This window comes from Phragmites australis, chromosome 24, assembly GCF_958298935.1.
Source record: "Phragmites australis chromosome 24, lpPhrAust1.1, whole genome shotgun sequence".
Taxonomy (NCBI): domain Eukaryota; kingdom Viridiplantae; phylum Streptophyta; class Magnoliopsida; order Poales; family Poaceae; genus Phragmites; species Phragmites australis.
In genome coordinates this window covers 16,745,864-16,768,453 of record NC_084944.1, presented here as the reverse complement: position 1 = coordinate 16,768,453, position 22,590 = coordinate 16,745,864, and the positions used below count along the sequence as shown (strand labels likewise).

At 39.0% G+C, this 22,590-nt stretch overlaps 1 protein-coding gene across 3 annotated transcripts in view; it reads right to left on the bottom strand.

The window, feature by feature from the left end:
• Nucleotides 1-9,996, bottom strand: part of LOC133907725 (uncharacterized) — a 37,443-nt gene extending 27,447 nt beyond the window's left edge. For 2 of the 3 annotated variants that reach the window (XM_062349803.1, XM_062349804.1), the window contains exons 1-16: nt 9,748-9,996; nt 9,504-9,677; nt 8,396-8,491; nt 7,648-7,717; nt 7,016-7,140; nt 5,592-5,732; nt 5,347-5,504; nt 5,064-5,223; nt 4,880-4,978; nt 3,786-3,863; nt 3,619-3,678; nt 3,373-3,530; nt 2,521-2,725; nt 1,327-1,446; nt 1,011-1,096; nt 819-929 (exon numbers count right to left, since the gene is read on the bottom strand). In XM_062349803.1, coding sequence (XP_062205787.1) covers nt 819-929; nt 1,011-1,096; nt 1,327-1,446; nt 2,521-2,725; nt 3,373-3,530; nt 3,619-3,678; nt 3,786-3,863; nt 4,880-4,978; nt 5,064-5,223; nt 5,347-5,504; nt 5,592-5,732; nt 7,016-7,140; nt 7,648-7,717; nt 8,396-8,491; nt 9,504-9,677; nt 9,748-9,867 — 1,961 coding nt within the window. In that variant the 5' untranslated portion in view covers nt 9,868-9,996. Of the gene's footprint in view, nt 1-818; nt 930-1,010; nt 1,097-1,326; nt 1,447-2,520; nt 2,726-3,372; nt 3,531-3,618; nt 3,679-3,785; nt 3,864-4,879; nt 4,979-5,063; nt 5,224-5,346; nt 5,505-5,591; nt 5,733-6,032; nt 6,413-7,015; nt 7,141-7,647; nt 7,718-8,395; nt 8,492-9,503; nt 9,678-9,747 lie in introns of those variants that run through there. The other variant, XM_062349805.1, reaches the window with a different exon arrangement.
• Nucleotides 9,997-22,590: the final 12,594 nt, after the last annotated feature.

Sequence of the window (22,590 nt, the reverse complement as noted above, 5' to 3'; positions counted from 1 at the left end):
CATCTATCTATCCTTAGGGAGCACGCACAGCCAGGAGATCTGGCGCCTAACAGGCCTATGCGGCACTAACCCAAGGCCCAAAGGACCGGCCAATTATGTCCTTCTAACAGTCCAGAACAAGCAAAATACTCATAGTCCAAACCTGGGGCCCTATACTCCAGATGTAGAAAGGCTGAAGACGAGAAACAAGTATTGCCAATTTCTTTTTTGGCTATTCATGGACTATATAAGTATTGGAATTGCTAAGTGATGGAATGGTTCAGTACTGTGAGGTTCACCTATGGCTGTATTTTGAACATATGGTTGCTGCTTCCTGGTTTAGTTATGTTGCTGGATCTTTGCTCTTGCTGTTGGTTACTGAGGTCCTTCAGAGTTCTGCCACATGACTTATTCACGTATTGGGCTATAAGGCATAACAAAAGTATGAGTTCTTCATGTGTGTGCCTGTACTCCCGCTTTACTTTGTAAGTTGATGAGAATACACGAGATGTGTTAATAACTGGATTCAACATAACCAAAAATCTGTTCTTCACGTATTGAGTGCATTTTGCTTAAGCGTCTATATAAATATCAGGATGCGATAGTGTTAGCCTAGAATTAGCTTGTATTTTGTTTGCTTTGCACTCTTGTTCACCCTCCTCTATATATGTATCAACCTTTTGGTCTACAATAAACACAGCAACAACAGTTTCTCTCAATTCCTAAATGGTAAGTGCCACCGACGCACAAACAACCGTAAGTGCCAAGAAAAATGCTCCATTACAATGCTTCATTTGCTACTTCAATTATTTGAACAAGACAAGAGGAATTAAACTTACCATTTGAGCATTTCTGCAAGCAGACCAAGAGTTTTGGACAATATGTCGGCATTCTTAACATCTTGCACATATTTGAAAATGGAATTGCAAAATATTTTGGCAATATCAATCCTGAGAAGGACAAGGAATAGTATTCGATATTATGTTCCAACTTCCAAAGCACTATATTGAAACTGAGTATATGTTTCAAACCTGACATGTTTTTCAATTTGTCCCAAGTTCTTTGATGTTTGAACAGCCAGTGACTTGTCAGCATGCAGCAAAGCAAAGCACAGGTCCTATAGGGACACAAGGTTTCGTATTCAAGTTTCAAAAAAAATTATGTGAAGCATAGAACGGCATTAAAGGTGCATAATCTTAAAAGAAAAAAAATACAATATAGAGGAACGAAGAGTGAATGAGTGACGGTGACTATTCAGTAAACACATTAAATCGATGATACAACCATCAGGTTGACCAAAACCGACTAGCAACTCAAAATGCAGGCCATAGAACAAAGAGTCGGTACCTTGTTTGATGACACCATTCGATAAAGTAGGTCCATGATAACAGAGGCTTCCTCATAATTGCATGAATGGAGATCTTGCGCCAAAGTTACGAGCAAAAAGAAAACGCCAGAATGCGGGAACTACACAAATATAGCTTATGTCAGCAAAATTTTCCAGAAAAATAAATAGTAGAGTTAGGGCAGCGGAAGCAATCAACATTTTTTTGCTTTCCATGGTAGAACTAAAAATAAAAGATCATATACAGAAAATAAGCAAATGCAATTAAAATAACACAGAGTGAGGATACCTCCCTTTCTTCAATTCATTCCTACCATTATTGTTACATTTACATGCACAGGAATTGTCCCATCTAGGACTAGGGTCTGATATACTGATGTGAAATCAATGCCAGTGTCATACAAAAGCATGGGAAGAAACTACTCGGATATATTGTAGGAATAACAAAAATACTATCCAAAGATACTATAGTTGTACAGCATTAATGTTAACACTATGCATATAGATCTAACAGAGAGAGTTTGATCAAGTACTTTAGTTAAAGGCAAAAATTGGCCCTACAACATATTTCCATCCAGGACAATCTAAGGTACTATAAGTAAATCAAGGAATATAGCACCTACTGTTAATGTGTTCCATTCATCGTTATAATCCATGAATTAGGTGCTACAAATGGCTGGCTGTAAATACTTCCAAAAGATAAACGACATTCTTTTCTACTTGCACTTACTAATTATGATAAAAAAAAACTTAAATGTAATTTTATTACAACAATTGCATGGACGGTACAAGTGACCGTAGTCTCCTCTTGCTTTTACATCTTTGTCTGACCAGTTGTTGAACCAAACCTCAAGTTCATTATTCAGGAGTAATCACTAATTTCCCAGTACAACAAAATGGATACATGCACTATACTAGACGATACAGTCTTTGAATTGAAAGAAATATAAAAAAAGAGAAGAGAAAGAAATCTATGGATGACCTAATAAGTAATAACACATTAAAGAATAATAACTTACAAGCAGCAAAGAGATTTTTTATTGTCATCATAAAAGTAAACATAGGGCATAATGATGCAACAGATGAAACAGAGTAAACTGACTTCAACAGACAAGGGATGATCCAGAAACAAACAAAGTTACACAAAAGTGTGCAAACATATAACGAAGTATGGTAGCACACAGAAGGTATTTTACCTCCCAGCGAACTAATGCAGCATCCCCTTCAAGAACTTTGAAAATGTAACCATGGCTTGCACGGGGAATTGCAATACCTTCGATACCAGGAATACTGATTGGATGGTGATTTTCAATTTCATGAGAGTGATTCACATTGTCAGCAACATTACTAGGGATGGCATACAATGTTGTAACTCCATTCATCCTCTCAAGATAATTATATCTGCAACCAAGTATGCCAAAAATAACTAGATACAGCACTAGATTGAAGTGACAAAGAAGCAAGACACTATAATAAGTTCATGAGCTTATAAGGCTCCTAATGGGTATGGTAACGTTGCATTGATGTTTAACCACAAAGTCAGGCATAACTAGATCAAAACATCTTGAAAGATCATACAAAAAATTATAGACATAGCCTGTTAAAATAAAACAGTTTGACAAGGAAGTAAAATTTTTGGTGAAGATCATTCAGCAAATTGTAAATCAAGATGGGTTTGTGTATATCAGCAATTCTGAGTATGTTCTATATGTTTACATCCACAGAACAAAGGCCATTAGAAAATCATGCATGTGACATAACATTAAAATAGGATCATTATGAGAATACACAAATACAGGATGATGGATCTGGTGTATTATGAGATCATAAAGTCTCTCTTCCTCAAATATACCAAATACATCATCCTGTATTTCAGTTATGTTAGTCTGAGTAAACAAAGAAACAACATCACACACTGAGAATACACAAACGAATATCTAAGAAGCACGACATAGGCAGAATAGAAATTGTGTTGGGAAAGGAGCATCAGAATCTGCACAGAAGTAGTACTAGAATGAAATAAACACTGATAGAAAACAATTACATACACACATTGAGCAGGCCAGTGTCCATGGCAAACAGCTGACAAGAAGCGAATCAGTTTTGATATTTGGAAAGGATACTCCTTCTCCACCATATGAAGAACAGATCTGATTGGACCATCAACAAAACTATCTTTATCCCAGAATTGCATACAGAGCGATTCCTGTACAATTATAAGACCATAAGATGATTTATATTGTGCTAATACATGAATGATTCCACATCAATTGTCACAGTAATCATATTCAAACCTCTCCATCATAAACTTCACATACAATACTTAAAATTATGTCAAGAGAACTGTCTTCTGACTGCACAGAAAAAATACAACCAACCAGTTAAGCACCTCTTAGCAGTTTTGCCTTCACCAAGAGTTCAATTCAAACATGACCAAAACTAACCAAGGGGTTTACATTACCTGGTAAGAGATCTCATATGAAGCAATGAATGCTGAAATGAATGTTCGCAATATACCTCGATAACCAGAAACAGGACCCTGAAATTAAGATTTGTAACTTAATGAAATGCTCTGCTAGTTATAAATCGGTCTAGAGTGTATTAATAAAATCAACATGGAATGAATAATGGACATAAAATAAATACGACAGTTTATTTTCCATGTTTATTTTCCATATCCAAAAACAGAAGTGAGAAAAGATATATCCCCATCGGATCTTTCATCAATTCAATGTCACTGGTCTTATTTTTCTCTTGTATTGAATAAATATGGCACACCGGAAGACATTTTGATCAGTATTTGCAGAATTTCAGAGAACATTTATTGTCCATCAGAATCTAAAAGTAAACAGAAGATAATATTGTAAATCCCTCCAGCACATTAAAGAAAAGATTTCTCCTGTAGAACATCAACCACCTCAACAACTTGGGCCAATAACGTAACTTCCCTTCTCGAGAGGGTTAGTCACATTATTCAACTGTTTAGTGCTTCCGAAAAGAAGAAAATGTTAGTGGTGTTGCACTGTTGCAAGCTTTAATAACATGATGGCTCATTGACTGTTAGCATCATACCCAATACAAATTATTATAGAATTCATCAGGTACCTCATATACCGTCGAGACAGTAAGTATCAGTCCAGATGCAGACAGCTAATTGACACAGAAGAATACTAGAGCATATCATACACCTAGGGTCATTTGAGTCAATTGAATGGGGCCTTTCTAGGCATCAATGAACTTTGGACCATAAGGAGGGCAACTAAGAGTACCGCAACCACTTATTTCTATACAAAGCACTTGGCATTTCACCCATTAAGTGTCTATTAAACCGATCCCGCACATCAATTTAATCTCTTGCAGTTGTATCGGCCTCTCCCCCTTATATTTCCTCACTGAAACCTGGCAAAGCTAACAAGAACAACTTCTGAATGGGAATAACTAGCATCAGTGAATATAGTACTCCATCGGACTATTCACGACCACCAAAAAATTAAGAGCAATATCACTGTCAGAAACAGAAACTGAAAAACAAACTATTAATAGAAGAGCACTTACATCTGACTCCCTGAAGATGCTGGAGCAAAGAACTCCTAGTACATAATTGAATGGTGCAAACTCAAGGGCCCGATGGGCATACGATGTATGATCAATTTCCTGGGAGCATTAAGAGTAATAAGATTTACAGTATTTGTCTGTTGTAGTGCCATGGTAATAGTATCAGGTAGTGTATCATCATTACCAAGTTGGAATTACTTCCTGGAAGAGACAGAACTAAGCAAAGAAAAACTGCCCAAGCCAGTATAAGTGGTCCTAATTCTACCATTGAAAGTTCAGACAATTTTGATATTTCAACATCCATCTCTAGAATATCACCAATAGAAAATGCAGAACATCCGCCACTGAGACAAGAATAAAATGTAATGTAAGCTCCTGTGAAAAAAATACACTGAAAGGCTATGCATATATCACATGTTCCAATACACTAAAATACCACCAAATAAAATCAAGGAAGTAGATGAGACCTGAAAGGAACTTCATCACGAATCATTCGAAGGAGATTTTCGAAGTCCAAAGTTTCAATAAGAATAAGAAGTAGCTGAGCTTTAGCATAATGAAATGAATTCTTTGCCACAATAGATATAGCAAATTTCCCAACATCATAAGAACCACAGAGCATATCCTAAAAGGATAAGCATTCATGAAATCAAAGATTTTACATCAAGTGAAAATAACTAGAAGTTTAACTGCACTGTCTAAAAAAGACTACCTTAAAAATTGAACACAAAGTTATCCACAGTTCACCATTACATCTTGAGAAGTTATCATAGAAAGCAAGAAACAAAATGTCGAGAATCAAGTTAATTTCAATCAAAGTTTCTTCCAGACAGGATACTGTAAATGCTGCTTCCTGCAAAATAGTCAAGTTATATCAGGCAATTGTAACATCTGAGAAAGTTTTCAGAAGATACAGCAAAAATGAAAGGGAAAATAATGCAATTGTGTGTGTAGTACATATACCCTTGTGAGGGTGTTTATTGTATATAAAGTTATAAACACATCTCACATAAGGACAAGCTTAAAGAGGAAACTATGGTCTCATAACTGCAAAAGAACTTTTATGGGAACTGCAAGTGCACTACAGTTCAAATCTAGTCCAGCAAACAATAGTTTTACAGCAAATAACAAGTCCAAAAGCTTAGCTGAGTACCGGGGTATGCAAAACTTCTTTGTCAGCTACATGTCTGATATCTCTATTGGGTAGATCAAGGTAACCAGACTAGCACTTGTTGAGTTAATATAACTGCTAATTTTGGGAGAAACTCAAGCCAAGTGGATATCTACTTCAATGGCCCAAGGGCATATGTATATAGAGTAGAAAGGATACCAAACCTAGCTATCACTGCAATACCACAAATACCACAAATACTCCTAAGACCAAGATAAAAGAGAAATTTGAAGTTGAATTCTTGTCATTATCATTGCAGTGTTCAGCTCTTCGAGAAGTCTCTCGAGTAACAAACAGTTTCCTCCCTCACAAACTATCCATCTGCGAAAAAGCCAAAGTAGAACTGGGCCTGAACAAGCCCACATTCCATAGCCAACTTTTCACTCATTTTCTATAGCCTGAACAAGCCAGATTATAACATTAGTTAAAGTTAGGCTTGAAACGTATTACAGAATTTAACGCCCAAATCATGTGAGTCTCCAGCGATTACATTTCAATAAGAAATCAAGAGCAAAGCAACAATAGATATGAAATTACATATATACTGATCAAGTTTAGCTGATTCCTTCACAATTTCATTCTTATGTATAAATGAAGCCTATAGGTGTCAGCAGTGTGCCACCTACTCACTTAGAACCTTAGCGGTGAATCTTGCTTGTGAAAGTAACTAACTCTCAAGTTATAATGCAAAACAGGTTCCTTTAATAAATAATGGTTTCGCTAATAGTTGAGAAATCTAAAGCACATCAAGCTAGAGTGAAAAAAGTATAAGGAACTCCAATCAAAACAGAGACATCTTGCTATACTTCCTCACTTTTAGTAGTGCCAGGTAGAAGGTATGGAAAATTACGGACTGCTAAGAATGATAAACTGAGTAACTGATTATGTAAGGATTATAAGATAAAACATGACATGATCTGTTCTTTGTTTCATAAAATTAGCACTAGATTCATAATATACCATACCGCTTTAATAGAAAATGCAGCTGAAAAAGAATCTTCAATGATGGAAATCAGTTTTCGTTCTATCTCTTCACTAATCAATAGTGAGGCTTCTTCTTGAATGACCTCAGTTGCATTAGAACCATCATCTGTATGTGGTGACAACAAAATGAAGAGATGTACAAATAGGGTAAGAAACAATTTTTTTCTCAACAGTTACTATCACAATCTAGAGTAACGATAAGATTTAGATATAGGAAACATTAAAACACACAGGATAGAGTGACAGGTTTTAAGATATGCCACCACAAACCAAAAAAACTCTTTGCCAAATGATGTTCTAAAGAGTTCATTCTTTGAAATATGCCATGGACAACTTTAGACAATAGTTGCCCTATCTTATACCATTCATTTTATAACTGCATGCTAGTATTGAAAAGTAAAAATATTATTTTATAAAGTTTCTCCATATACAGATGGTCAAAATTGAAGAGTTATCCACACGGTTTCAAAAACATCAATCATAAAAGAATGGAGCCAGTACTGAAGTGAAAAGAGAATAAAGGCAGTAGAGAATCAAGAAGTAGAAAATGGAAATTTACGCTGTTCTAATATAATTCTTAATAATATATAGCTGAATGACGCTACAAACTTACTTCCAAGAACAAAGATTCTTCTGATACATTTCAGTAAGCATTGACGCTCAAGGTAATATTGTACAGATACCTTCAAAGAAAAAGAGCAATGTTATTCTATTAGATCATGAGTACCTGGCCATGTCATATTAACAATCACAATTAAACTATAGTAAAGGTAGTATGAACACAAGGTAGAAAAATGATGACAACTCTGGTATTCTTATCATACAAACCATAAGTTTCAACTCTAGCATGGATAAGATCCAGTTGAGTATACCAAATGTAACTCACAGTATTCCTTCAAAGTAAGAGAGAAGTTACAAGACACAGATAGCATTTCAAACTGGTATAAGTGATTAAACCTTAACTTTACTTGATACAAACAATGTTTTTGATGGACACCAGATGTTACCTTTGGAGATCGCGGATTCCAATCACTAGATGAACTTAATTTGTTTAACTACTTTAGAGTGGCCAATGTTCGAAACATCTGGGGTGCATCAGAGTGGCCAGCAGCATATGCTAATGATTTAACTCTAGGTATATTACTGTAACATAACTTCAAAATATCTCTCATTTCGATGGCAAACAGAACTCTAGCAATTGAAGATAACGAGACATAAAACGATGTGAACAGACAAACTGTAATTGTATCACATTGTGGAACAAACTACACTCAAGCATTGACCTAGTTTCTACAATCAATAGAACTGAGGGTAGACAGGTTGAACATATTGTCTAAAACAAATATCATACAGAAATATACCAGACGAAGAAACTCTTGAGCATCAGAATCATGGACCATTGGAGAGATTTCTGAAGATCTCTTGACCAGAATGTATGACTGCACCTCATCCAAGTTCTGAGAGAGGAAAGTTAAATTTAGCACTACAGCAATTTTTTGGTTTGAAAAGCAAGATGACATGGGTATTGGAAAAAAAAGCATGACCAAAGTTTACATCAAACAGCAGGAGATGTTATCAAAATTTTGATGAAGAACGGCATTCGACTCTACAAATATTTATTTCAAAACATTCCGGCAAAAATATGTGACAAACATTTAGACCAAAAAATAAAAATTATATCAGATTATTATTAATATCCTGTGCACCATGTCATACGGATGATGGTAACTGGCTACAATTTGGGAGAGTCGTGTGAGTAACTAACAGTCTAATGAAGAAATTGCAAACACTCAGGTATATAAATGCAGCACATATCTGAAACCAACATTAAAATAAAAGAATGTAAACTACAATATCGGCTCTCAAGTATGAAATGTACATGGCAGATGAAGGTACAACAGCCATGTGCATTAAGTCTAATGGAGAACAAATGTTAAATAATCAAGGATTTTCAAAGGACGTTACCATGTTCTAGTGAAAATATGAGACATCTAGATCGAATTTATCCTAGCACCAGTAAACTAAAGTACATCTTCTGATTTATGCTCCGAACTCCAAACCACTGTAGGACCACATTTGAGATTTCAAAGGGTTCTGACTCAAAGGCAAAGATCACATTTGAAGACAGGTTGCTGGATAAATCCAAGTAATTTTAATCACATAGGCAAACCAATACACGTCAGAGACTGTTTTTTTCACAGAAAATAGTAGGGTAATATTAACCAAGTGTAGGATAACTCCAAGTTGAAGTAAAATATGAGCAATCTTACTCGTCACTACTCAGCATTTGAGCAATTCTCCTAAATCGCAATAAGTTGACACTAATCTACATAGGGATCTATACGGTTTCACTAATACATTCAATTTTGAGCTAAACTGCTCAACAAACATATTCGAACTAGCAGCTATCTGAAATGAGACCGTACTGACTACGTTCGTCCAAAATGTAGGGCAGGAAAGCGAAATTACCAGGCACTGGCTCGCGCGAAGCGCAGCCTCCTTGAGCTCCGGTTTGATGGCGATGCGGTGCTCCCCGACGGAGACCTCGCAGGCGTCCAGCGCGCTCCTCGACGCCTCGTTGGGCTTCCCGAACATGGACAGCGACCCGCGGAGCCACGCGCGGTGGCCCTTGATCCGCTTCGCCTGCAGCACGAAGCCAACGATTAAGCTGACGTGGTCCGGGGACGAGGCGGGGGTTGGATAGGGACCTTACGAGGGCGTCCGGGACGGAGGTGGTGGCGGCGGCGCGGTCGAGGTCGTCGGAGAGGGCGACGAAGGAGTCCCACCAGAGCGAGGCGGACACGGACTTGATGGTGCCGCCGCCGCTCGCCATGGGTGGTGAGGGGCGGTGGCGGCGAAACCCTAGGCTAGCAGAGCAGCCGCGGTGGAGAGCAAGTGAGCGAGCGAGGGTTTGAGGAAGGAAGGGGTTTTGTGTTGCTCTGGGGGAGAGTAGGGATGGCACCGGGAATAATACCTGGGTTAGAAGCTATATGAATATATGCACCCGCAAGCTAATTTTCAATTTGCGCTTGCACCTATTATCTGTCACGAATAAAAATTGAAATATGTGTCCGTCACCATGAGCATACCTATATATCATAAATATAGTAAACAAATATTATAAAATCAATTACGTAAGCAAATAATAAATATACAACATATTAAACCTATTATTCATATTCTATACAAGTTTATGAAACCACACTCAATACAGCTATTCTCAGTAATAAGTGAAGGAGAGGAGAAGAAATAAATAGAAATCTAAAAAAAGTGTAAACTTTATATATTAAAAATAAAATAAGTCCACATATTAGATGTATGGAATGGATACATGTGTGAAACGAGCACAAGTTAACTTATTTCATACGTATCTCTTTATACTCGTTAGGTTTAACTTTAAACCTGCACCATACCTAAGTGAAATCTAAATCCGCACCTGTTAGGGTTTTTACCCGCAGACACTTGGGTAAAATGGGTCCGTTGCCATCCCCAGGGAGAATGGGAAATTTTGCGAGAAAATTGACTATTTGATATCTAAAAGTTAGGCTTCGATTATTTGCTATCTAAAAATTTGGCTTCAATAATTTGCCACTAAAAATTATGTTCACATTGATTCTATGCTATTTTAGCCTATGTAATTAGTTTTGATTTTGTTTTATCCCGTCAGGCCATATCAAATGACCATTCAACTCCTTAACTCAATTTTCTCCACCGATTCCACTGGACCTCTCTCAGACTTAGCTATGTAAGGTCAGATTACTCCTTTGATGCAAACGGAGCTAATGCCCATGGTACAGTAACACAAGCAATTTCTAAGGGATAAAAGTCGCAAATTGACAGAAGGATCTGCAAGTGAGTACATATCTGAATGTGCAAAAATTGATTCAAGACAGCCAGCTTCCTGGCTGAACAGAAATGACAGCTAGTTTGCTCATTTCCTGATTTAGGATTGTTAGAAATCTATCAGTCGAAACACAAATTTTCTGCTAAAATGCTTAGAGGAAAAAGCATAACACATGCAAATAATAAGCATATCTTCAGCCATGGGCAATCATACATATATTGTTTAAAGACACATGTTGTACCATGGGCATTAGCCCCGTTTGCACCAGAGAAGTAATCTGACCTTTGCACAGCCAAGTCTGGGAGAGGTCCGGTGGAATCGGGTGGAGAAAAATGAGTTAAAGGGTAGAATGTAATTTGACATGCCCTAACTGTATAAAAGAAAATCAAAACCAATTACCTAGGCTAAAATGGCATGGAATCAATGTGGACATCATTTTTAGTGATAAATTATTGAAGCAAAAGTTTTTTATGACAAATAATCCAAGCCCAACTTTTAATATGTCATATAGTCAATTTTCTCAAATTTTGCAAGGGTTTAGGTGCTGTTGATTTGGGCCATTGCCCTTGTGGGCTTAGGCCTCTATTTGGGGGCCTTATCCCCTTTTGTGATGTGGCCTTTCTAGATTAATACTAGAAAAAAATACATTTGACCTTATGAGATAGGGTGCTTTGGCCACTCAAAAAACACACAACTCCAAAGAAAAAAGAGGTCCTTATGACACCACAATTAACCCCAAGTGGTTTAGAGCAGTGGTTTCGCTTACATGGCCTTTGCAAGTATGGTTTTGATTACATTGCATTTTGTTGAGGTGGTTTTGTAGTATATCTTGTATCTAGCCTCCCATATAATATTTATTTTACTTTTTGGTTTTCTCTTCTTCACTCCTTCTCTGTCTTTATGTGTTTTTGGTCGGAGCCGGTAGTCGGACCTCAATGCTGCCTTTCAGCGAACTTTTCCAAAAGTTTGCTGAAAGAAGATGCACATGGCAACTTTAATTGTTTTTCTGTGTTGTAATACATCATCCAAGTCATTTGAAACTAGCAAATTTGATCCCTCGACTTTAACAATGGGTCCAAAGAAGCAAATCTACCACGGTGGTGGATACATCTAGTTTTTATAGCTGCACTTATACACTTCAAAAGACTGAAAATATTTATACATGTACATGTTAAAATATGTATATCTAAAAAGTTTTGCACAATATATTCATATCATTTTAGATAATGGAATAAGAACTATCTCGGCCTTAGCTTCCATAAAAGCGCAAAGGTGTTAATTATTACCGAGTTCCAGCACTAGGCTTTTAGTGTCATACAAAACCGTGTTGTGAATGAAACTAATGATAGAAAATGCCAACATAATTTTGGATGCAGGACTATTAGGCACAAATCCTATTACTAAATCTTCATTCGTGCTTCGCAAAAATCTACATGACCATAGTCTCGAGAGTACAGTATGCAAGATGCATCATATACTTGTCTTCCTCACACCGGTGTAGCAGAGCAAGTATGTTCCTCTATATATAACATGCATATAAGAATTGATTGGTGCTTTGTCAAAGACTTTCAGCTAAGCCATCACTACGTAAGAAACCATCAAAGGAGATACGTCATTACTGATGGCACCTCAATATGCGTCACTAATGCACTATTAGTGACAGGTCCAATGATGACCCGTCACTAATGTGTAGCCCAGGCTAGAATCCGATCAAGATTGAGTTATTAGTGACGGGTATAGAGAGCACACGTCACTAAATGTAGCCTCCTCATTAGTGAAAGGTCGTAGTTGTCACCCGTCACTAATATGACGCGTGTCCTTATAACTCTCGTGCGTCGTCAACCACTTCACTCAGTCTTGCCCTAGCCATGGGCGCTCTAATGCCATCACCATATCCGCCCACTCCACAATTTTCGTCGCCACTGTCGACTCTGCTTACCCCTCCCATACTGCTTTCATCCGACGACAAGGTAGAGGTAGCGCTGGAGTTGTCGAATGATGGGCATTGTCCGCCAGCTCCGATGGATCGGAGGCCTCCGATCTTGACTAGGACACTTCCTCGATGAGCTAGCTTCGAAGAGGCCTCGCTTGGAAGAAGGAGAGGAGGAGGAGGAGCTAGAGGAGGATGACGATGATGGGTGCGATGCATGGGAAGACTTCGACAACGACGATGACGACATGGGCCCCGACGATGACTTCTAGGCGTCAATGACTTATGCACAGGTCAGCGACGACAACGGCATGCAAGACGTTAATTAGGGTTATTTTGTTGATGTAGGTGTAGGATGTTCTTTTGCGATACCACGGCGAGAAGTATTCTAAGCGCACGCGGCGAGATATATAGTTAGGGTTAAGTACTCTAGTTTAATTTGATAAGTACTCTAGTTTGTTAAATGTGATATGTTGAATAGGATCGAAGTTCTGTTCTGTTCTGTTCTGTTGAATGCGATCTGTTGAAGTACTCTCTAATTGCATGCCTTTATTCTGAAAATCGATCTCTTCTGGAAATATGAAAGTCATTAGTGACAGGTCGTCCTTCTCACCCGTCACTAATACTAGTGATGGGTGTCCTTCTCACCTGTCACTAATGAGTATACTGTTATTTTCTGCGCCAAGCAGCACGACCAGACAATGTCTGTAGGTTAGCTGCTCTGCAAAGGGACAATTTTCTTGGCGATTCTGTTGAGGACCAATCAAATCTTAGTGATTTGAAGTTGGGATTATCCCTTGGGATTTGAAGGTTTGCCTCCACCTCTCCTCCTCCTCTTGCTCATATATACATAATGAGTTCTAGGGTTAGAGTTGGAATCAACAATTTTGCTCCTTCAAAATCTTGATACATGTGGATTGTCTTCCTTAGCCTTTGAAGGTTTGCATCCCCTTTCCTCCTCCTCTTGCTCCTATTTGCTAGATTCTAGGGTTTGAGTTGGTGTTCAAAATTTCTCCTTGTCCCAAATCTTGATATGTATATGGCGCAATTATGTTAATTGTATTCGTAAAAGTGAATTAGTGTACATGTGTAACCTACGTCTCCCATTTGGAATTGTTTGATTATAAATATGACTTGGCAACTTGTCATATTTATAAGAATATGCTCCTGAATTGTCCATGTACTTTGGACATTTCGAGAATATGTGACCCGAGTAGTAGGTCTCTGTGCTCTTATATGGTTCTAGAGAGAATTTTAGTGGCGTCTCTCTATTGTTCTCCGGATACACACCCTCTCGGCTTGATGTCGAGATGTGTATTTGAAGAACAGCGGGAAGGTGCTGCCAACCGTACAAGAGCATGGAAACCTACTCGAGCCACACATCCTTGAATGAGATTATGACCTAGCTTTGCTTATGTAGAAATTAGCTATGATCATTTGCCATAGATAACATGTATTATATTTGGATATTAATTGTTGTCTTGAATCTCACTAGAACATACGCACACACTTAATTTAGTTATGAGTTATAAATTTATACTTATTCTAGCTACTATGTCATTTCTATTAACAATGAATATTTTTTCAATTTGTAGGTGGTGGACCAAAGTTGGATGTACCTTGATTGCCGTACTTGTAGTGAGTACATGAGCGAGGTGAAGTTTTTCATGAGTGTCGCAGTGGCGGATATGGAAGGTCGGGTAAAATGGTAATGTGGTGTCCATACTGTGATTGCAAGAATGAGAAAAAGTTTCTAAAATCTGATAATGTATACGATCACTTGTTAAGGTGTGGATTTAAAGAGAGATATTACATTTGGAACAAACACGACGAGGAAGGCCTTAACGAAGGAGAAATGGATCAGATCCTCCTAGACGGCAGTATGGATCAAGGACTCTCACCAGCTAGTGATATAGATGATTATCTCAGGGGCGCGGACATATTAGGATTCAATGATGACTATGTGGATTTGGTGGAGAATGTGGACCAAATGGTGCGCAATACTGAGGGGCACAACGAGTATAGTGATTGTGAGTTTACCAAATTGTATAAACTGGTGCGAGACTCGAAGACACCATTTTATCCTGGTTGTAAAGAGAAATACACGATGTTATTTGTGGTGCTCACACTTCTGCAATTGAAGGCAACCAATCGTTGGGCTTGATAGGAGTTTAAAATATTATTGCATCTGCTAAGGGACATGTTACCAGAGGGGAACAATGTGTCTAAGATCGTCTACGATGCGAAGAAGATAATTTATCCTTTGAGATTAAAAATAGAAAAATACATGCATGTAAGGAGGATTATGTCATGTTTCGTGGAGAGTATGCAAACCTGGATCAATGTCATGTTTGTGAAACCCATCGATACAAGCGTAGAAATAACGGTGGTGACGTGGAGGAAGGAAGCAAGATAAAAGAGACTCATAGGAAAGTGATGTGGTATTTTCCTACAATTCCCCATTTGAAGCATTTGTTTGCGAACGAAAATGAGTCCCAATTGATGCGGTGGCACAAGGAGGGTCATATGAACGACGCAATGACACGACACCCCGCAGATTCAGCTCAGTGGCAGACCATTGGTTCCACATTTGATTGGTTCACTGAAGAATAAAGAAATATTATGTTTGCTATGAGCACAAATGGCATGAATTCATTCGGTAATATGAGTACCTCACATAGCACATGACCTGTTGTACTGTCTATCTACAACCTTCCACCTTAGCTTCGTAAAAAGTGAAAATGCATTATGTTGTCGACCTTAATTCTTGGTCCGAGGCAACCCAGCAACGATATCAATGTGTACCTCAGGCCTTCGGTGGATGATCTTAAAGCACTCTGGTCTGAAGGCGTTGAGGTTTAGGATCAGTACAAGCGAGAATACTACAACCTACATTCTATGTTATTTGCCATCATCAATGATCTACCAGCACTTCATAATTTATTAGGACAAAGTAAAAGAAAAGGTGAAGTTTGACCCTAATTCTTAGATAACACTGGGAGTATGTGGTTGAATGAGTCAAAGAAAATAGTGTACATGAGGCATCAATGTTTTCTTGCCAGGAACCACCTGTACCGAAAAATAAAGGCTCAGTTTGATGGCACAAGGGAGAAAGCGTCAACTCCAAAGCATTTTAGCGGGTAGGATGTCTATGATAAGGTTAAAAATATCAATGTTGTCCTTGGCTAGCGAAAACGATCCTCCACGAGTGATGAAAATAAAGGTGATAATCCTTAGAGGCAATCACAAAGATGATTATATCACATGTAACAGCCCAAATTCTTAAAACCAAGAAAAATAAAAGCCTTTCCCAAAAGAAATAAAAGAATTTGCAAAATTAAATAAAACCCTTAATGTGTATGTGTGCTTTATACATGTTTATACATATATGAAGGTATGTGTGTTATGTGTATAAATACATATATGCATTGAGGTCTATTTTTCTATAAAAAGAATGTTTGTAGATATATTTGTGTATATATGTTGATTGCTTGATTGATTGTTGATTTTGTGAGCTATATATGTGTGTAGTATATACCTTGTATGTATATATATACATGAGTAAAATAGTTTTGAATTAGAAAAGCTATTAAAAAAAGAAAAAAGGGACGAAGCCCATCTTTTTCCTCTTTTCTCTCAGCCGGCCCAGCCCTGCCGTCACCCTCTCCTCTCTTCTCTTCTCTGGGCCACTGGGCCACAGCCCATCTCATGTGTCCGGCCCGCCGAGCTCATCTTCAACCTCCAACTCCCCTTTCCCCTCGCTCTCTCGCGCCGCCGTGCCACGTCACCGCAGAAGTCTGAGCCGACCACGGGCCAAGAGGAAAGTCTGACGCGCTTTCGATGGAGAAGGACTTCTAGAAGCTCGCCAGCTACAGATTAGCAAGAATCCCGGCCGAGTACGCCTTATCTCCAATCGGATGCGAGTTCAAATCAGAGTCCAAGAGCTTGCTGCCGCCGTTCAAATTGAAGCCGAGTCGCCCTCGAATCCTATCTCTCCAGGGTATAAATAGCACCCTAGACCCCTCCCCTAGACAATCCCAGAGCACGCTGTCGGTTTCGAGCAGGTAGTCGCCGAGGGCTGCAAATTCGCCGCCGCATCGGTGAAGGTAGCCGCCGCCGTCAAGGGTTTCGCTAGCACCGCGGGAGTGCAAGGAAGCTTCTAGAGGCAAGCTTGATCGTTGTTTGTCACCGGAGGTTCATCCATGACGCCGACCGAGGAGAACCGCTGCCGTGCGCCGTCGCCGACCTAGCTTTACCCTAGTTTTCCCTTATCATCCTTGTCACCTTAGTATAGTTTTGGGTTATGGAAGGGTAGATGATGTTTAGTCTTGCTTGGGACGGTAATCTTGATAAATGTTTCACGAACTTGATAATGGTCCTATGCAACAATGATAAAATATGATGGAATGATTTTTGTAGCAACATGGTATAGGGATTTGAGCAAGTGGGATGATGAGGCTGGTGTGTGATGGGAAAGTGGTAGTCTTGCTTAAATCTAAGGACCGGTTCGTGGGGTGACCTTTCTGTGTTTACAGTACAACCACAAGCTTGCTATGGGACGGGCCTAGCCGAGTAATTTGCTTACTCTCAACATAGTGTAGACCAAGCAGAAGAGCGGTGAATGGACGATGTCTTGGGATCGGAAAGGCGCAAGTGGAGACTTCCGTTGTTGAGGTGAAATCACGCGACAGTGAAACCTTAGCGGGTAGATATATGCTGAGAGGGGGCATTGTAAAGACTTTGTAGTGGAATCCTAGCGCACACCTCGGTAGTGTGTAAAAGTTATCCGTCGGCCAACGGATGCTCGGCAAAATAGGATGATACATCTTGTGGATAAAGTACAACCTCTGCAGAGTTAAAGCTGAATATTCAGCCGTACTCACGGTCATTAGCGGCACTGAAAACCTACCATGATTACAATTGGATGTGTTGGTTAGTCGGGTCAATTGTGATGGTAGGAATCATAGTTGAGGATGGTCAGTCATAGTGGTGGGACCGCTATTGATTTCGGTTTAGAAAGGGTTTCCGAGTCAGTCGTTTGTACATGAACCTAACAGGTCACACACTTAATGGGTTAGAAGAAAATATGTGAATTAGATTCGTATATGGGTTTTGATTGGATTGTAATCCATGAGAAGTTAGAGTTCTAAAGGGCTTCCAACATGGGAGCCCATTGACGGGCTCTATATAAGGAGAGGTGTGGGTAGGGCATGTTGAGATTGAGTCACTCTGAAACCCTAGCCGCAGCCTTGCACACGATCTCCCAAAACCCTAGCCGCGCGTGTGGTGCTAGCACATTGACGCTCGGTGTTTCTACCCAGTGCATATGGATACCGTAGAGGCGCTGATCTTCTTGGCGAGTTGAATGCGACGTGTTCAGGACGAGCACAACCACCCACTCGAAGTTGGTCAAGGAGCACGACTGATGAGGACATCACTCTTTCGGATACACACACCGAGTATTCCTCCAACAATAGGTCCATTGACACGAGCTCGTGCACGTCAACTAAATCATGAGGTGAGCTCGTTCCTTAGTGTTCCTTTATATTTTGATGAGGATGGGATGCTATTGAATAATTGTGATGTATTGTTACTTAGGAACACGGGAGAAGAACAGCAAGGGCACCCAAGCCAAGGTGGAGGTCCAATCCAGTTCGAGTCCGTTTCGGAGTCCAGGACCAGTCTGCACTAAAATCGTTGCCCAGGACGCATACGGACTCCGTTTTCGACGTTCTACACATGGTTGGAAAGCTAAGGAGATAAGATTTCCAAAGGAACTGGTCCCATATTCAAATTCTTTCTGAGTCAACAGGAATCGTCGAAACAAGGTGATGTCCAGAATCTGTCAGGGTGCTGCGCCACTATCTTTTGGCCCGTTGGGCCGTGTAATGTGTTGGAGTCCATTAGGGACACGTCCAGAGGTCCTTGGCCGACCCTAGTCTTTTATATACAGTAGCCATCGCCCTAATTAGGGTTGGGTTTTGCTTAGATATTGATCTACACACAGTTGTGAGATTTTCGCTCTTGTTCCGGACCGACTAGGCCGCCGCAAGTGTTTGTGGAACCCCGACTTCGAGTGCTTGAATTCAATTCGCAATATTTCAGATTGCATCTTCTACGTTCTTGCTTGTGTTCTCGGTATGCTTGCAGGGATTGAGCCTTCTTGGCGAGGTCAACCGCGCGACACGGTTGATAACCATCGGAGCTGTGGTGTAGTGATTGTAAGGGAGACGATCTGTTCGGGTTGAAGCCTTTGGATCATCAACGTCGAGTTCTCCACCCACCGACTTATCGCTACCTATCGGAAGATCAGGCCAACATTACTCATCAACGACCATCTGCTCGGAGTTGGTCGAGGAGTGTGACCACCTAAGCAGGGCTGGTCGTGGATCTGATCGAGAAGCTGCTCGAGGAGTTTGACGCATATGACGTTGGATTGGTCTACTCCAACTATTATTCCACTGCACTGCACGTCGAGCGGTAACGATCTATGATCTCCTACTAACATGATTTTCTGGGTGAATGTGGTAGAAAATTTGTTGTTTTAGGCTAGCGTAGCCTGCTCGTTCCCCAATAGAAAATAGAATGTAGAACTAGAAATCAATTATCTAGGAGTTTGATTATTAGAAATACTTAGACATTCGCTACTCTATTGACCTCTTGCACGTTGAGAAGAATATCTACGACAGTCTCCTCGGTACAATACTCAACATGAAAGGAAAAACAAAGGATCATGAAAATGCACGAGCCGATCTTGAAGAAATGGGCTTAAGGACAGAGCTTCATGCCAAGGATACGGATAAAGGAAAATTTCTACCCCCATCTTGCATCACCCTATCCAAGAAGAAGAAAAAAGAATTTTGCGAGTTCTTGCATGGCGTGAAAGTTCCCTCTGGTTACTCGTCCAACATTAGAAGACTTGTTTCGGTGAAAGAGTTAAAAATTATTAGCGGTATGAAGACTCATGATTGTCATGTGATCTTGATGCAAATGATTGCGGTTGAAATTAGAAACATGTTGTCAATTGGTGTTCGAGAGGCTATCATGAGCCTGTACTGCAATTGGTCAGAAGGTACTCGATCCAGAAGCGCTAGTCGAACTAGAAAAAAAAACACTTTGGGACTATGTTTTCTCAAGATGTATTTCCTACAATCCTTTTTTGATATTATGGTCCATCTCATAGCTCTCCTTGTGATAAGGGCACGGCTCCCTCAGATACACACAAGGTGAATTCGGCCCTTATTGTTTATGTTTTCTTCGTAAAAGAATAGAGTACTACTAAGTTTTATGTTATTTTTAGGAATATGGGAGAAGAATCACAACCCCTCCTGGATGTTATCACTCGAAGGCCAGGTATACTCGGACTCAAGGCCGAGCTCTAGTCGTTGTTGAAGTCGTGGTCGTGGTCAAAGTCGAGTTTCAGGACAGCACGTCAGTAGAAGGGCATAACTCTCTCATACGAAGTCCGTTTTAGGCAATCTTGAACATTATGGAAAGCTTACGACGAGCCATTTCTAATGGATATGAGCTCGACCAAATATTCCTTATAGTTTAGTCAGAGTCAAAGGAATAAGGTCATGTGTCACCATTTTGAACCCTACCGAGTTTTGTAATCGTGTCGGAGTCGGAGTCCAGATTGTGCACACCTCTCTCCAGGGTTGCACAACCCTAGGTCGACCTCCTCACGCCCTCTATATATACACAGTAGCCATCGTAGTTTAGGCTTGGATTTAGCTTAGATTATTTTCTTGTAGTTTCAAATATTTGCTAGTTAGCTTTTTAAATATTTGCCTTAGCTCAATATTTTCCTTCTCCAAAGATGCTACATGAGAAATAGAGTTAGTAGCACAAACATCATCAATAATAGAAATAGCGAATTTGCCCTTAAATAAAGCATTACAATTAGGACATGATATATCTAAATCCAATAGAGGCATAGCATCTAATTTATCTATCAAATAAACAACCTTAACTTTAAGATCCCCATAAAGATTAGATAATGAACTATGAGATTCTTTAAGTTTTTCATATTTCTTATTTAAGGCATTAAGTTCTTTTATTTTCTTAATGAGGAATTCCTCTTGCCTCTCAAGGTTTTCCTCTTGGCCTTCTATTATACTCATGAGTTTGATCATTTTAGGCATATCCTTTTTATCCAAAAGATCAAATCCAAGCTCATCAGTATCACTAGCAACACTACTGGTATTATCAAGATCAACCTCACTTACTTTTTTTTTACCTTTTACCATAAGGCATATTTGTACATCGGAGTGAGGGGATGAGCATATTGAGGAAGTGGATGCTTCATTTCTAAGTTGAGAACAATCTATGATATAATGTCCATATTGGCGACATGTATAGCAAATCTTGTTTGTCCTTGATCTTCTCTTAGGAGGAGCCTTCTTCTTGATTTTCTTTGTAGCCTCTCCATCTAAGCTTTATCTCTTATAGACTTATATTTCCTTCAAATTGTTAGTCTCACAAGTACTAATAGAAATAGATACATCGCTACGAGACAAAAAAAACCATATCATCATGATAAATAGACATCTTTGCACTAGCTGATATGCAAGGGTTAACAACACTAGTTGGTATAGAAATTTCATTGCAAGTGTTGTTAAAGTCCAAAGAGATATTTTGACACTTACTAATCTCACTCACCATTTTATTACCTTGTTTGGAATTTTTCAATTGGTAAGGTGGATGACAAAGTGACATACTTTTGAACAAAAGAGAAAGTCATTTTATGTTCTTCATGATGTGATGATGAATTAGAGCACTCTCCAAATGACTTCTCCGGAATAAGACCTTCTTCATCCCATTTAGGCTTATCATATCTTTCTTTAAGCGTTGTCCAAATGACATGAGTATCTTCAAGCGGTATGATTGTGTCAAATACATCTTTGCTCAAAGCATTGAATAAAATATTAGTAGCTTGAGAATTGAGATGTATGCATTCTCTTTCTCATCAAATGAGATGAGTTCATCACTAGAAGGAGAAATGCTCACATCTACAACTCCTTCTATTTGAGGACCCATAGTCCTAAAATTATGAAGCATGCGGGTACTCTACTCAAATAATTTGAGCCATCTAATAGGAGTGATTCTATATGCAATAATCCACTAGTCGATATACTATCTAGGCGGTAAAGCTATAAAAGAGAGACTTGACTCTGATACCAATTAAAAAGATAATAATGTTGCATAGAGGGAGGGTGAGTAGAAGTTTTAACAAAACTTCTCCTCTTTTACTATTTGGTCTAAACTTGCAGGAAAAATAAACTAACGGATTTTTTTACAAGTGAAAAGCCTAAATATGCTAGACTCAATGAATACACAAACACCCTAAACCAATATGAAGCTTACAATTCTAGAGTGAGACAAAGATTATTCAAATCAAGCAAGATAACTCTAATCTAAAATTCTGAAATCACTGTTCATCAAAAGTTCTAGCACTGTTCATAAGACGTTTTGAATTTACTATTCTTCAAAAGTTTTGATTTTTCAAATCGGAAGGTCCCATAGTTAAAAACAACAGATTTTAGAATTACAAAATTAAGTCTATGCACATACAAATAAGCATACAAGTATAGATATCAAAGTAATGCACAAGAGTAAGAAAAGACTGAGACAAATGATTCGTTACCGAAGTTTGGATATCTATCGATATCCTACATCACTGTTGAGAAAGCTCGGTCACACTTGAGCTAGATCTTTTTCAACCATTTTACTTACGAGGTTGCACACATGCACTCCTCGCCTCTATTATGGCCAACTCTTCC